The following is a 16,215-nucleotide window of genomic DNA, read 5'->3' as shown; positions in this document are numbered from 1 at the left end:
ACTTTCCTTGTGCTTGTTGACATCACACAAGCATGAGTTAAGTGTATGAGAAACGGCCAACTTCCTAATTCATCTAGCTAAACCTAATTTTATTTTTTAAAATATTCAGTACTGTCCGGAACCCCCTGGTTGGACTATTCAGATTCGCGTTGTAAAATTAATTAATACCCCTTATAGAAGAGGATTCAATTATTCTTAAGATTCGAACATGAAATCACTTAAGGATAAAAGAACTTTTACCATTTCAACAAACTCTTGCGTGGTAACTAAACCTACTATAAGATGGTTTGGAAAGAGTAGTTAGCTTCTCCAACCATATAAATATAACCATATAATTAATTGAAATTTCATTTGATAGCCTTTAAGCGGGAAGGAAAAAGTTGTTAAAGCTAGTAATCATATTTTTTTAGTGAAAAAGTACACTAAAAATAAAAATAAAAACCCTAACAATTGGAAAAGAAAATCCAAGTATCCGACATGCAACCCGAAGTAAGACTTATTTATCCATTTCAGTCCATTGACTTATTTATCCATTTCAGTCCATTTAATTTTATTGGATGTTTTATGATATTGACATATTTTGTCACCTCTAATTTACGTTCAAAAAGGTTGAGAACTTCTTTTTAAAAAAGAAATAAAAGGAAAGTTCTATGTTTAATCGTATTTTTTCTTTTTATAAAATACTAATTTTTGTGTCTTTTTTGTTTTAGTATTGGAAGCTTGGGAAAAAATAAAGAGGAGGATGTTGTTTCAAATATTTATGTACACGATGCCACCTTGAGGGGAACAACTAATGGATTAAGAATAAAGTCTTGGCAGGTATATGATTTGGTTTCCCACTGTTTATTAAGTCTAATCTAATTAATTAATATAATAGTCATTCACTATCATGTATTTTGAGTTACTAACAAATTTTCATATCACCACTTCTCATTTGGCAAACCACCTGGGAACTAAAACTGTAAATCTAAGTCTAGTTTTGTTGAAAAACTGGTTAATAATGTTAATTACACCTCACTTTATCTTAGTTTAATTTATTTCTTTCTTTGATCTGATCTTATTAGTGTGTAACAGTTTCAGTAATCAGTACTTTGCATTTTGTGGTTTTTTGAATGATCAAGTAATTTTGTTTCTTATGGTTGACAAAACCCTATCATTTAGACAAGATTAGGATATATACATGCAGCAATATCTTAAGCTGCACCAGATCAGGATATACATATTCTCCTCTTATCTTATTACTTAACCATGGTTAATTAATACTCCCTCCGTCCCAATATATTATTCGTATTTCAAAAGTCAAATAAATTATTCTTTGACCGTAATTTTTTTAATTATATGTCTTTTAGATATTTTGAATTATTAATCATATACTGTGACTTATAATACTTTTTATATAGTTTCTAAATATATAAATTTTATTTCAAAAAACTTAAACATTTTATATTCAAATGCACGGTCAAAATTAAGACGTTTGAATCTCGAAAGCAAAATATGTCATATAAATTGGGACATAGGGGACTATGATTTTGTATAAATACCCGATGTAAGTAAGTTTTTATAATATTCATATTACGAAAAAATTCTTTTAATTTATTTCAATATGTTTATACTTATAAATATGACATGAGTTTTTTTTAATTGTCTAATTCTAAAGGGAGGACGTGGATATGCAAAAAACATTCTTTTTCAAGATATAGAGATGGTGAATGTGACCAACCCCATAATCATAGATCAATTTTACTGTGACCAAGAAAAACCATGCAAAGAGCAGGTAATTAATTAAGTCATGTGAGTACTCATGTTAAATTTCTTTTTAGAGTAAGTGGTAATATTTATATTTTTTTTGTGTGTGTTTTTTCCTTTTTTTTTTAAATTTTCCAGAAAGAAGCAGTGCATGTGAGTAATATAATGTACAAAAATATTAAGGGAACGAGTTCCACGCATACTGCAGTTAAAATTAAACTGCAGTAAAACTGTTCCATGCCAAGGGATACAAATGGAAAATGTGGACATACGTTACCTAGGAGGTCCAACTGTTAAAGCTTTATGTGCAAACGTCAAATACACAACAAAAGGGGTAGCTTTCCCAAAATGCCCTTCCGAGCGCCCGTGGGTATTTTTATGGAATTAATAATATTTTTATCCTTTGTATACAATACATGTCCCTTTATATCATTTTTACAATCCCTTTTGTTCTTGAGAAATTCATTATTGGCATATGTCCAATAGAAAAGTTATGTTATACAAGGGGAGTAGAAGGAAAGGAAGTACAATTTTAGAATCAAGTTGGCTAGGAATTATAACTGCTACTGTATTATGTATTTGTCAGTATAAGTTCATGTGTTGTGAAAGATTATTTTTCTCCTATGTATTTGAGTGGTCGCAAATAATCAAGGAGATGGAAGAATTTCTCTTGCATAAAGTATTTCCTCATCAATAATCTAAATGACAATATTCTGCCTAGTTTACAACAAAGCAAAAAAAAAATATATATATATATATATATATATATATATATATATATATATATATATATATATATATATATATATATATATATATATAAACACGATTTTACTAGTATATAATAGTATTCATACAACTTTCAAAACTTTTACAATTTAAGTTCATTGAATTAGTCAAATCTTAAATGTTCAAACATTACTTTTATATTTTCTGCCATTATTACTTGTATAAGACATAAGTAATTCAAGATGATAGCTTTAACTCTATGCTCAATCAAAATCAAATAGTGTGAAACACGACTGTGATGTCTTCGATTGCCTTGATCTTATTAGGGTTGATTTCGATCCCCCCTTCCCTCAACATTTCGTTGTCTTTTTGTTTCACCTTGAAGAGGTCCGACTTCCTAGTCACAACCTTTATTGCTCCGGCATGTGCCTTTACGAAGGAGTATGCAAGCATGGCGAAGGAATCGATGGAATTAGGCGGCAAATTGTGGTACCAACAGATTCAATCTCACCGTCTTCCAAGTCATTCCCTTTTATTGCGCATGTATAAGAAGTGGCGTGCTCTTTAGGGTCGGTGGTCCCATTATACTTAGGAATTTCTGGCATTCAAAATTTCTTCGGATTGGATTTCGGAGCCGCACTTGGAGGGAAAGGCTTCTGTACGAATTTCTTTGAATCCATACACTTTAGAATCGGCGGTGCCCCCGGTATTTAGTCAACCCGGGAGTTGTATGTCTCTACTTTCTTGTCATTTGCCTCGATTTTCTTTTCTCCCGATTCAATCCGTTTAGTGAGCTCCTCGAGCATTTTCATAACGGCGGGGTCAGTCCCCGATTCGTTGGCATTCGACCTTTCCGGCACATCCTCCGTCCTGTGGACGACTTATGGTTCGATCCTACTCGGTGTTCGGTGTTGATTTTGTCGTTGTGCTATAGCGGCTTGTTGAGCATGTAATATTTCGAATATCAATTGGAGGCTAACTCCACCATCTTCTCCGCCCTGCATACCTCGACCACCTGATCGAACTTCCCTGCGTACGCTACCTTCGGGATCAACGCCCAAATTTGCATTTAGGGCGACATGTGAACTGACATCGACGGGATTTGCAATTGGTGCTCCCTCGAGGTCAGCCTGAGGCGCCTCGATCCCTGGGGCGGCTATATTGTCATTTTTTTCGTAAAATCCGAGGTCGTTGTCACCATGTGTAGGCGTTGCTTGTGAGTTTGACATGTTTATCCTGAAAATAAAGATTCTTACGAGAACAAGCGTAAAGCAGTGTGTGTTATTGGAATCAGTATTAAGCAATCACTATTATCCTTAAAATTGGATAACAATTAAACTTATAATGTGGTTCTAAGGATACGTGATTTCACTTAATACCAATTGATAAATATGAAGATTAATAACAGAAATAAACTACAAAGTAAAGCAAACCAGTGTTAGAATGGAACTGAGCCCTCAAGTTTGGATACCCTCGAATTGGTTGATGCAAGAACAATTAAAATATAACAAGCTTATGAACAATAGTATAAACGAGAAAGAGAATTATATTGTTGTGGTATCTGTGAACAATGTGTCCTACAGATGATTAGAATCCCCTTAACCCCTCCCCCTAAATAGTAGAGGAATTCCACTTATGGTATAATTCTAATTACAAAAGGAAATCTTATGATTAGCTAATTAACCATTTCTGATTTGATCCGTTCCGAGATATACGCCATGATCCTCGACCAGTCACGGATATCTCGCCTTTCTGTTAATCTTCATGGTTTAGTCTGTTCCATTACGAGGTCATCCTTCGATGCGACCTCCCGGTCTCGGTCAAATAGTAAAATCGGGTGGTCCCGGTTTTAACCGGATACACTTTTCTTATACCAATTCCGGTGAATTACATTTCCCAGAAAAAAGAAACAAGTAATTAATTAAAGCACAATATTTTCCCAGAAAAATTATTGCCAATTTATTTTTAAACCTGTTTCAATATAACAATGGTGAATATCAATATCTTTAGTCCAAGAAATGTGAATCCCATCAGTGTTGGGGCTATCAGCTGGTGCTGTAAGTCTCAATCTTGAAACCTCAAAATGCTCACTTTTAGAAATTGTCAAGTGCATCTTCTGTGGATTCTTGAACTCTAAGTTTCTTACTGTCACATTTGTGCAATTGTTAAAGAACATAGCCTGTCAATTGAATATATATATTTAGTAATGTTCATTGCTGAATTTTAAATATGCTGATGATATACGGTATTACGGTGGAAAAAGTGATCTGATCCTTTTCCTCCGCGTATAGTAGAGCTTAGTGCACTAGACTATCCTTTTTATATATGTAAAAGGCGGGATTGAAACTTACAGTTGGAGCTATTAGTGTTTTCGCATTGCATGGCTGCAGAAAATAGAGAAAAAATAATACTATATTAATTACTTGACTTGAATAAAAAAAACACACTTATTTCTTTTACATTACACTAATACTCACAATTGTTTTATCAATTTTGCAAGAGTGTTTCCACCATACTTCTCCATTGCCATCGATGCTACCTACACCTTCAACTGTAAAGTTTTCCATGTTTTGGAATAAAAGCCAATGTCTTCTATCTTGCTCATAATCTGATATATTTTTTGAAGCTTTGAGTTCTCCATTTATCTAAATGACAAAAAAATATCAAGAACGAAATTGGAAAGGTAATTAGGAAAAGAAAATTACTAATAAATTATAAGTCAATTCTAATTTAACTAGATATTTTTTTTTTGCTTGTCATGAATTTGAACTCACCATCATTCTAAGGCCTTTCTTGCAAGGACCATAAAATTTAATTGGTCCAACATAATATCTCTTGTGCCTTGGCACCAAAAGCACAACATTTTCTGTTTTGCATGCCTTCTTCCAAGCCTTTATAAATGCCTGAAATTAAAACTGATTATTTCAGTATCATTTTCTACTAAAACAAAAGTCTGCTATAGTGGAACTGCATGCAGATTGATACCTCTTGTAGATAGAATTTTCACAAAAATAAAGCAAGCAAGAAATATAAAGTTAGTTAAAAAACGAAAAAGAATTTACCTCTGTATCATTTGTGAGTCCATCACCTTTGGCTCCAAAAGCTTGTGTATCAATAATTGCTTGTGGTGTTTTCCTCACATTATCAATTTTTGGTGCACTACTATTACCACGTTTTATAGGTTTTCCAATCTTCTTTCCATTACAAAAGGTTGAAAGCAAACAAGTGGCTAGTAGTAAGATAAGAAGGCTTCTAAGAAACATTTCTTTTTCTTTTTTTTATTCTCTTTGTTCTCCTTTCGAAATTAAACTTAATTAGGAAATAAGAATAAAATGAAAGAGGACTTGTGCTTCCTCAACTTGAAGTATCATACATATTTATAGAGGGAGAAAATGGAAAATGACTTGGAGAAAGAATAAAAAGGTTTCTAAAGAGGGAAAATAATGGTCCTTAATCAGAGAAAGTGTTGTTTTTTAGCACAAAATGTGAGAAGTCAACACTTTGATTATTCTGGTATATCTCAACTAGGACATTGAAAAAGGACTAGCATTTTCTCCCAAAAATGGTTTCTTACTTTCCTTGTGCTTGTTGACATCACACAAGCATGAGTTAAGTGTATGAGAAACGGCCAACTTCCTAATTCATCTAGCTAAACCTAATTTTATTTTTTAAAATATTCAGTACTGTCCGGAACCCCCTGGTTGGACTATTCAGATTCGGTGTTGTAAAATTAATTAATACCCCTTATAGAAGAGGATTCAATTATTCTTAAGATTCGAACATGAAATCACTGATTAAGGATAAAAGAACTTTTACCATTTCAACAAACTCTTGCGTGGTAACTAAACCTACTATAAGATGGTTTGGAAAGAGTAGTTAGCTTCTCCAACCATATAAATATAACCATATAATTAATTGAAATTTTATTTGATAGCCTTTAAGCGGGAAGGACTTTTCTTCTTCTTAGATTTGAAGTTCAGTTTACTGATGTATATATGTGAGCGTGAAATGTAATTCACCGGAATTGGAATAAGAAAAGTGTATAAGGTTAAAATCGGGACCACCCGATTTTACTATTTGACCGAGACCGGGAGGTCGCATCGAAGGATGACCTCGTAACGGAACAGACTAAACCATGAAGATTAACAGAAAGGCGAGATATCCGTGACTGGTCGAGGATCATGGCGTAAATCTCGGAACGGATCAAATCAGAAACGGTTAATTAACTAATCATGAGATTTCCTTTTGTAATTAGAATTATACCATAAGTGGAATTCCTCTACTATTTAAGGGGGGGATTCTAATCATCTGTAGGACACATTGTTCACAGATACCACAACAATATAATTCTCTTTCTCGTTTATACTATTGTTCATAAGCTTGTTATATTTTAATTGTTCTTGCATCAACCAATTCGAGGGTATCCAAACTTGAGGGCTGAGTTCCATTCTAACACTAGTTTGCTTTACTTTATAGTTCATTTCTGTTATTAATCTTCATATTTATCAATTGGTATTAAGTGAAATCACGTATCCTTAGAACCACATTATAAGTTTAATTGTTATCCAATTTTAAGGATAATAGTGATTGCTTAATACTGATTCCAATAACACACACTGCTTTACACTTGTTCTCGTAAGAATCTTTATTTTCAGGATAAACATGTCAAACTCACAAGCAACGCCTACACATGGTGACAACGACCTCGGATTTTACGGAAAAAATGACAATATAGCCGCCCCAGGGATCGAGGCGCCTCAGGCTGACCTCGAGGGAGCACCAATTGCAAATCCCGTCGATGTCAGTTCACATGTCGCCCTAAATGCAAATTTGGGCGTTGATCCCGAAGGTAGCGTACGCAGGGAAGTTCGATCAGGTGGTCGAGGTACGTAGGGCGGAGAAGATGGTGGAGTTAGCCTCCAATTGATATTCGAAATATTACATGCTCAACAAGCCGTTATAGCACAACGATAAAATCAACACCGAACACCGAGTAGGATCGAACCATAAGTCGTCCACAGGACGGAGCATGTGCCGGAAAGGTCGAACGCCAACGAATCGGGGACTGGCCCCGCCGTTATGAAAATGCTCGAGGAGCTCACTAAACGGATTGAATCGGGAGAAAAGAAAATCGAGGCAAATGACAAGAAAGTAGAGATATACAACTCCCGGGTTGACTAAATACCGGGGGCACCGCCGATTCTAAAGGGTATGGATTCAAAGAAATTCGTACAGAAGCCTTTCTCTCCAAGTGCGGCTCCGAAACCCAATCCGAAGAAATTTTGAATGCCAGAAATTCCTAAGTATAATGGGACCACCGACCCTAAAGAGCACACCACTTCTTATACATGCGCAATAAAAGGGAATGACTTGGAAGACGATGAGATTGAATCTGTTGGCACCACAATTTGCCGCCTAATTCCATCGATTCCTTCGCCATGCTTGCATACTCCTTCGTAAAGGCACATGCCGGAGCAATAAAGGTTGTGACTAGGAAGTCGGACCTCTTCAAGGTGAAATAAAAAGACAACGAAATGTTGAGGGAAGGGGGGATCGAAATCAACCCTGATAAGATCAAGGCAATCGAAGACATCACAGTCGTGTTTCACACTATTTGATTTTGATTGAGCATAGAGTTAAAGTTATCATCTTGAATTACTTATGTCTTATACAAGTAATAATGGCAGAAAATATAAAAGTAATGTTTGAACATTTAAGATTTGACTAATTCAATGAACTTAAATTGTAAAAGTTTTGAAAGTTGTATGAATACTATTATATACTAGTAAAATCGTGTTTATATATATATATATATATATATATATATATATATATATATATATATATATATATATTTTTTTTTTTTTTTCTTGCTTTGTTGTAAACTAGGCAGAATATTGTCATTTAGATTAATGATGAGGAAATACTTTATGCAAGAGAAATTCTTCCATCTCCTTGATTATTTGCGACCACTCAAATACATAGGAGAAAAATAATCTTTCACAACACACGAACTTACACTGACAAATACATAATACAGTAGCAGTTATAATTCCTAGCCAACTTGATTCTAAAATTATACTTCCTTTCCTTCTACTCCCCTTGTATAACATAACTTTTCTATTGGACATGCCAATAATGAATTTCTCAAGAACAAAAGGGATTGTAAAAATGATATAAAGGGACATGTATACAAAGGATAAAAATATTATTAATTCCATAAAAATGCCCACGGGCGCTCGGAAGGGCATTTTGGGAAAGCTACCCCTTTTGTTGTGTATTTGACGTTTGCACATAAAGCTTTAACAGTTGGATCTCCTAGGTAACGTATGTCCACATTTTCCATTTGTATCCCTTGGCATGGAACAGTTTTACTGCAGTTTAATTTAACTGCAGTATGCGTGGAACTCGTTCCCTTAATATTTTTGTACATTATATTACTCACATGCACTGCTTCTTTCTGGAAAATTTAAAAAAAAAGGAAAAAACACACACAAGAAAAATATAAATATTACCACTTTAAAAAGAAATTTGACATGAGTACTCACATGACTTAATTAATTACCTGCTCTTTGCATGGTTTTTCTTGGTCACAGTAAAATTGATCTATGATTATGGGGTTGGTCACATTCACCATCTCTATATCTTGAAAAAGAATGTTTTTTGCATATCCACGTCCTCCCTTTAGTATTAGACAATTAAAAAAAACTCATGTCATATTTATAAGTATAAACATATTGAAATAAATTAAAAGAATTTTTTCGTAATATGAATATTATAAAAACTTACTTACATCGGGTATTTATACAAAATCATAGTCCCCTCTGTCCCAATTTATATGACATATTTTGCTTTCGAGATTCAAACGTCTTAATTTTGACCGTGCATTTGAATATAAAATGTTTAAGTTTTTTGAAATAAAATTTATATATTTAGAAACTACATAAAAAAGTATTATAAGTCACAATATATGATTAATAATTCAAAATATCTAAAAGACATATAATTAAAAAAATTACGGTCAAAGAATAATTTATTTGACTTTTGAAATACAAATAGTATATTGGGACGGAGGGAGTATTAATTAACCATGGTTAAGTAATAAGATAAGAGGAGAATATGTATATCCTGATCTGGTGCAGCTTAAGATATTGCTGCATGTATATATCCTAATCTTGTCTAAATGATAGGGTTTTGTCAACCATAAGAAACAAAATTACTTGATCATTCAAAAAACCACAAAATGCAAAGTACTGATTACTGAAACTGTTACACACTAATAAGATCAGATCAAAGAAAGAAATAAATTAAACTAAGATAAAGTGAGGTGTAATTAACATTATTAACCAGTTTTTCAACAAAACTAGACTTAGATTTACAGTTTTAGTTCCCAGGTGGTTTGCCAAATGAGAAGTGGTGATATGAAAATTTGTTAGTAACTCAAAATACATGATAGTGAATGACTATTATATTAATTAATTAGATTAGACTTAATAAACAGTGGGAAACCAAATCATATACCTGCCAAGACTTTATTCTTAATCCATTAGTTGTTCCCCTCAAGGTGGCATCGTGTACATAAATATTTGAAACAACATCCTCCTCTTTATTTTTTCCCAAGCTTCCAATACTAAAACAAAAAAGACACAAAAATTAGTATTTTATAAAAAGAAAAAATACGATTAAACATAGAACTTTCCTTTTATTTCTTTTTTAAAAAGAAGCTCTCAACCTTTTGAACGTAAATTAAAGGTGACAAAATTTGTCAATATCATAAAACATCCAATAAAATTAAATGGACTGAAATGGATAAATAAGTCAATGGACTGAAATGGATAAATAAGTCTTACTTCGGGTTGCATGTCGGATACTTGGATTTCTTTTCCAATTGTTAGGGTTTTTATTTTTATTTTTAGTGTACTTTTTCACTAAAAAAATATGATTACTAGCTTTAACAACTTTTTCAAAGTGTTTACAATTGAATTAATTAAAGTGTGGGAATATATGGACTTCTAATTAATTCTCTACCATATTGCATAATTACCTGATTCCATGGCCAGGTCCGCAATGTATGTATCTTGCTCTAACATTTGTGGAACCATTTACTATTGATATACAATCATCACCTAACCATAAAAACATCATCCATTAATTAATAAGTAGTTACAAAATCACTAAAAAAAAAGAAGCAAGTAATTAATTAAAGCACAATATTTTCCCAGAAAAATTATTGCCAATTTATTTTTAAACCTGTTTCAATATAACAATGGTGAATATCAATATCTTTAGTCCCAGAAACGTGAATCCCATCAGTGTTGGGGCTATCAGCTGGTGCTGTAAGTCTCAATCTTGAAACCTCAACATGCTCACTTTTAGAAATTGTCAAGTGCATCTTCTGTGGATTCTTGAACTCTAAGTTTCTTACTGTCACATTTGTGCAATTATTAAAGAACATAGCCTGTCAAATGAATATATATATTTAGTAATGTTCATTGCTGAATTTTAAATATGCTGATGATACACGGTATTACGGTGGAAAAAGTGGTCTGATCCTTTTCCTCCGCGTATAGTAGAGTTTAGTGCACTAGACTATCCTTTTTATATATGAAAAAGGCGGGATTAAAACTTACAGTTGGAGCTATTAGTGTTTTTGCATTGCATGGCTGCAGAAAATAGAGAAAAACTAATACTATATTAATTACTTGACTTGAATAAAAAAAACACACTTATTTCTTTTACATTACACTAATACTCACAATTGTTTTATCAATTTTGCAAGAGTATTTCCACCATACTTCTCCATTGCCATCGATGCTACCTACACCTTCAACTGTAAAGTTTTCCATGTTTTGGAATAAAAGCCAATGTCTTCTATCTTGCTCATAATCTGATATATTTTTTGAAGCTCTGAGTTCTCCATTTATCTAAATGACAAAATAATATCAAGGACGAAATTGGAAAGGTAATTAGGAAAAGAAAATTACTAATAAATTATAAGTCAATTCTAATTTAAGTAGATATTTTTTTTTTGCTTGTCATGAATTTGAACTCACCATCATTCTAAGGCCTTTCTTGCAAGGACCATGAAATTTAATTGGTCCAACATAATATCTCTTGTGCCTTGGCACCAAAAGCACAGCATTTTCTGTTTTGCATGCCTTCTTCCAAGCCTTTATAAATGCCTGAAATTAAAACTGATGATTTCAGTATCATTTTCTACTAAAACAAAAGTCTGCTATAGTGGAACTGCATGCAGTTTGATACCTCTTGTAGATAGAATTTTCACAAAAATAAAACAAGCAAGAAATATAAAGTTAGTTAAAAAACGAAAAAGAATTTACCTCTGTATCATTTGTGAGTCCATCACCTTTGGCTCCAAAAGCTTGTGTATCAATAATTACTTGTGGCGTTTTCCTCACATTATCAATTTTTGGTGCACTACTATTACCACGTTTTATAGGTTTTCCAATCTTCTTTCCATTACAAAAGGTTGAAAGCAAACAAGTGGCTAGTAGTAAGATAAGAAGGCTTCTAAGAAACATTTCTTTTTCTTTTTTTTATTCTCTTTGTTCTCCTTTCGAAATTAAACTTAATTAGGAAATAAGAATAAAATGAAAGAGGACTTATGCTTCCTCAACTTGAAGTATCATACATATTTATAGAGGGAGAAAATGGAAAATGACTTGGAGAAAGAATGAAAAGGTTTCTAAAGAGGGAAAATAATGGTCCTTAATCAGAGAAAGTGTTGTTTTTTAGCACAAAATGTGAGAAGTCAACACTTTGATTATTCTGGTATATCTCAACTAGGACATTGAAAAAGGACTAGCATTTTCTCCCAAAAATGGTTTCTTACTTTCCTTGTGCTTGTTGACATCACACAAGCATGAGTTAAGTGTATGAGAAACGGCCAACTTCCTAATTCATCTAGCTAAATCTAATTTTGTTTTTTAAAGTATTCAGTACTGTCCGGAACCCCCTGGTTGGACTATTCAGATTCGCGTTGTAAAATTAATTAATACCCCTTATAGAAGAGGATTCAATTATTCTTAAGATTCGAACATGAAATCACTGATTAAGGATAAAAGAACTTTTACCATTTCAACAAACTCTTGCGTGGTAACTAAACCTACTATAAGATGGTTTGGAAAGAGTAGTTAGCTTCTCCAACCATATAAATATAACCATATAATTAATTAAAATTTTATTTGATAGCCTTTAAGCGGGAAGGAAAAAGTTGTTAAAGCTAGTAATCATATTTTTTTAGTGAAAAAGTACACTAAAAATAAAAATAAAAACCCTAACAATTGGAAAAGAAAATCCAAGTATCCGACATGCAACCCGAAGTAAGACTTATTTATCCATTTCAGTCCATTGACTTATTTATCCATTTCAGTCCATTTAATTTTATTGGATGTTTTATGATATTGACATATTATGTCACCTCTAATTTACGTTCAAAAGGTTGAGAACTTCTTTTTAAAAAAGAAATAAAAGGAAAGTTCTATGTTTAATCGTATTTTTTCTTTTTATAAAATACTAATTTTTGTGTCTTTTTTGTTTTAGTATTGGAAGCTTGGGAAAAAATAAAGAGGAGGATGTTGTTTCAAATATTTATGTACACGATGCCACCTTGAGGGGAACAACTAATGGATTAAGAATAAAGTCTTGGCAGGTATATGATTTGGTTTCCCACTGTTTATTAAGTCTAATCTAATTAATTAATATAATAGTCATTCACTATCATGTATTTTGAGTTACTAACAAATTTTCATATCACCACTTCTCATTTGGCAAACCACCTGGGAACTAAAACTGTAAATCTAAGTCTAGTTTTGTTGAAAAACTGGTTAATAATGTTAATCACACCTCACTTTATCTTAGTTTAATTTATTTCTTTCTTTGATCTGATCTTATTAGTGTGTAACAGTTTCAGTAATCAGTACTTTGCATTTTGTGGTTTTTTGAATGATCAAGTAATTTTATTTCTTATGGTTAACAAAACCCTATCATTTAGACAAGATTAGGATATATACATGCAGCAATATCTTAAGCTGCAACAGATCAGGATATATATATTCTCCTCTTATCTTATTACTTAACCATGATTAATTAATACTCCCTCCGTCCCAATATACTATTCGTATTTCAAAAGTCAAATAAATTATTCTTTGACCGTAATTTTTTTAATTATATGTCTTTTAGATATTTTGAATTATTAATCATATACTGTGACTTATAATACTTTTTATGTAGTTTCTAAATATATAAATTTTATTTCAAAAAACTTAAACATTTTATATTCAAATGCACGGTCAAAATTAAGACGTTTGAATCTCGAAAGCAAAATATGTCACATAAATTGGGACAGAGGGGACTATGATTTTGTATAAATACCCGATGTAAGTAAGTTTTTATAATATTCATATTACGAAAAAATTCTTTTAATTTATTTCAATATGTTTATACTTATAAATATGACATGAGTTTTTTTTAATTGTCTAATTCTAAAGGGAGGACGTGGATATGCAAAAAACATTCTTTTTCAAGATATAGAGATGGTGAATGTGACCAACCCCATAATCATAGATCAATTTTACTATGACCAAGAAAAACCATGCAAAGAGCAGGTAATTAATTAAGTCATGTGAGTACTCATGTCAAATTTCTTTTTAGAGTAAGTGGTAATATTTATATTTTTCTTGTGTGTGTTTTTTCCTTTTTTTTTTTAAATTTTCCAGAAAGAAGCAGTGCATGTGAGTAATATAATGTACAAAAATATTAAGGGAACGAGTTCCACGCATACTGCAGTTAAATTAAACTGCAGTAAAACTGTTCCATGCCAAGGGATACAAATGGAAAATGTGGACATACGTTACCTAGGAGATCCAACTGTTAAAGCTTTATGTGCAAACGTCAAATACACAACAAAAGGGGTAGCTTTCCCAAAATGCCCTTCCGAGCGCCCGTGGGCATTTTTATGGAATTAATAATATTTTTATCCTTTGTATACATGTCCCTTTATATCATTTTTACAATCCCTTTTGTTCTTGAGAAATTCATTATTGGCATATGTCCAATAGAAAAGTTATGTTATACAAGGGGAGTAGAAGGAAAGGAAGTACAATTTTAGAATCAAGTTGGCTAGGAATTATAACTGCTACTGTATTATGTATTTGTCAGTGTAAGTTCGTGTGTTGTGAAAGATTATTTTTCTCCTATGTATTTGAGTGGTCGCAAATAATCAAGGAGATGGAAGAATTTCTCTTGCATAAAGTATTTCCTCATCATTAATCTAAATGACAATATTCTGCCTAGTTTACAACAAAGCAAGAAAAAAAAAAATATATATATATATATATATATATATATATATATATAAACACGATTTTACTAGTATATAATAGTATTCATACAACTTTCAAAACTTTTACAATTTAAGTTCATTGAATTAGTCAAATCTTAAATGTTCAAACATTACTTTTATATTTTCTGCCATTATTACTTGTATAAGACATAAGTAATTCAAGATGATAACTTTAACTCTATGCTCAATCAAAATCAAATAGTGTGAAACACGACTGTGATGTCTTCGATTGCCTTGATCTTATCAGGGTTGATTTCGATCCCCCCTTCCCTCAACATTTCGTTGTCTTTTTATTTCACCTTGAAGAGGTCCGACTTCCTAGTCACAACCTTTATTGCTCCGGCATGTGCCTTTACGAAGGAGTATGCAAGCATGGCGAAGGAATCGATGGAATTAGGCGGCAAATTGTGGTACCAACAGATTCAATCTCATCGTCTTCCAAGTCATTCCCTTTTATTGCGCATGTATAAGAAGTGGTGTGCTCTTTAGGGTCGGTGGTCCCATTATACTTAGGAATTTCTGGCATTCAAAATTTCTTCGGATTGGGTTTCGGAGCCGCACTTGGAGAGAAAGGCTTCTGTACGAATTTCTTTGAATCCACACCCTTTAGAATCGGCGGTGCCCCCGGTATTTAGTCAACCCGGGAGTTGTATGTCTCTACTTTCTTGTCATTTACCTCGATTTTCTTTTCTCCCGATTCAATCCGTTTAGTGAGCTCCTCAAGCATTTTCATAATGGCGGGGTCAGTCCACGATTCGTTGGCGTTCGACCTTTCCGGCACATGCTCCGTCCTGTGGACGACTTATGGTTCGATCCTACTCGGTGTTCGGTGTTGATTTTGTCGTTGTGCTATAGCGGCTTGTTGAGCATGTAATATTTCGAATATCAATTGGAGGCTAACTCCACCATCTTCTCCGCCCTGCGTACCTCGACCACCTGATCGAACTTCCCTGCGTACGCTACCTTCGGGATCAACGCCCAAATTTGTATTTAGGGCGACATGTGAACTGACATCGACGGAATTTGCAATTGGTGCTCCCTCGAGGTCAGCCGGAGGCGCCTCGATCCCTGGGGCGGCTATATTGTCATTTTTCCCGTAAAATCCGAGGTCGTTGTCACCATGTGTAGGCGTTGCTTGTGAGTTTGACATGTTTATCCTGAAAATAAAGATTCTTACGAGATTTGATCAAAAACAGTTACGCAGCATAAACATGTCAAACTCACAAGCAACGCCTACACATGGTGACAACGACCTCGGATTTTACGGAAAAAATGACAATATAGCCGCCCCAGGGATCGAGGCGCCTCAGGCTGACCTCGAGGGAGTACCAATTGCAAATCCCGTCGATGTCAGTTCACATGTCGCCCTAAATGCA

General features: G+C 33.2%; 2 protein-coding genes and 2 long non-coding RNA genes across 5 annotated transcripts; 2 read left to right on the top strand and 2 right to left on the bottom strand.

Moving 5' to 3' along the window:
* Positions 1-689: 689 nt before the first annotated feature.
* LOC142173905 (uncharacterized) lies at positions 690-2,145 on the top strand. Its single transcript, XR_012703260.1, has 3 exons — positions 690-819; positions 1,658-1,774; positions 1,885-2,145. It is a non-coding gene; the product is annotated as an uncharacterized LOC142173905 (long non-coding RNA).
* A 1,964-nt stretch (positions 2,146-4,109) lies between these two features.
* LOC107825814 (polygalacturonase-like) lies at positions 4,110-5,810 on the bottom strand. The gene is made up of 5 exons (XM_075239826.1): positions 5,538-5,810; positions 5,250-5,378; positions 4,953-5,120; positions 4,827-4,859; positions 4,110-4,654 (listed from the first exon to the last, which is right to left on the bottom strand). Exons 1-5 carry the CDS (start codon positions 5,736-5,738, stop codon positions 4,424-4,426), a joined length of 762 nt encoding a protein of 253 aa, XP_075095927.1. The 5' UTR covers positions 5,739-5,810; the 3' UTR covers positions 4,110-4,423.
* A 2,647-nt stretch (positions 5,811-8,457) lies between these two features.
* LOC107825799 (polygalacturonase) lies at positions 8,458-12,112 on the bottom strand. 2 transcript variants are annotated; one of them, XM_075238911.1, is made up of 9 exons: positions 11,817-12,112; positions 11,529-11,657; positions 11,232-11,399; positions 11,106-11,138; positions 10,726-10,933; positions 10,520-10,601; positions 9,997-10,105; positions 9,041-9,157; positions 8,458-8,935 (listed from the first exon to the last, which is right to left on the bottom strand). In XM_075238911.1, exons 1-9 carry the CDS (start codon positions 12,015-12,017, stop codon positions 8,687-8,689), a joined length of 1,296 nt encoding a protein of 431 aa, XP_075095012.1. In that variant the 5' UTR covers positions 12,018-12,112; the 3' UTR covers positions 8,458-8,686. The 2 variants fall into 2 exon arrangements, with proteins under 2 accessions (XP_075095012.1, XP_075095013.1); XM_075238912.1 differs by lacking the exon at positions 11,106-11,138.
* Positions 12,113-13,013: 901 nt separating this feature from the next.
* LOC142173904 (uncharacterized) lies at positions 13,014-14,697 on the top strand. Its single transcript, XR_012703258.1, has 3 exons — positions 13,014-13,147; positions 13,986-14,102; positions 14,214-14,697. It is a non-coding gene; the product is annotated as an uncharacterized LOC142173904 (long non-coding RNA).
* Positions 14,698-16,215: the final 1,518 nt, after the last annotated feature.

Source organism: Nicotiana tabacum, chromosome 19 (genome assembly GCF_000715075.1).
Source record: "Nicotiana tabacum cultivar K326 chromosome 19, ASM71507v2, whole genome shotgun sequence".
NCBI classification, from domain to species: domain Eukaryota; kingdom Viridiplantae; phylum Streptophyta; class Magnoliopsida; order Solanales; family Solanaceae; genus Nicotiana; species Nicotiana tabacum.
The sequence above is the reverse complement of the archived record's forward strand: the minus strand, read 5'-3'. Positions and strand labels throughout refer to the sequence as shown.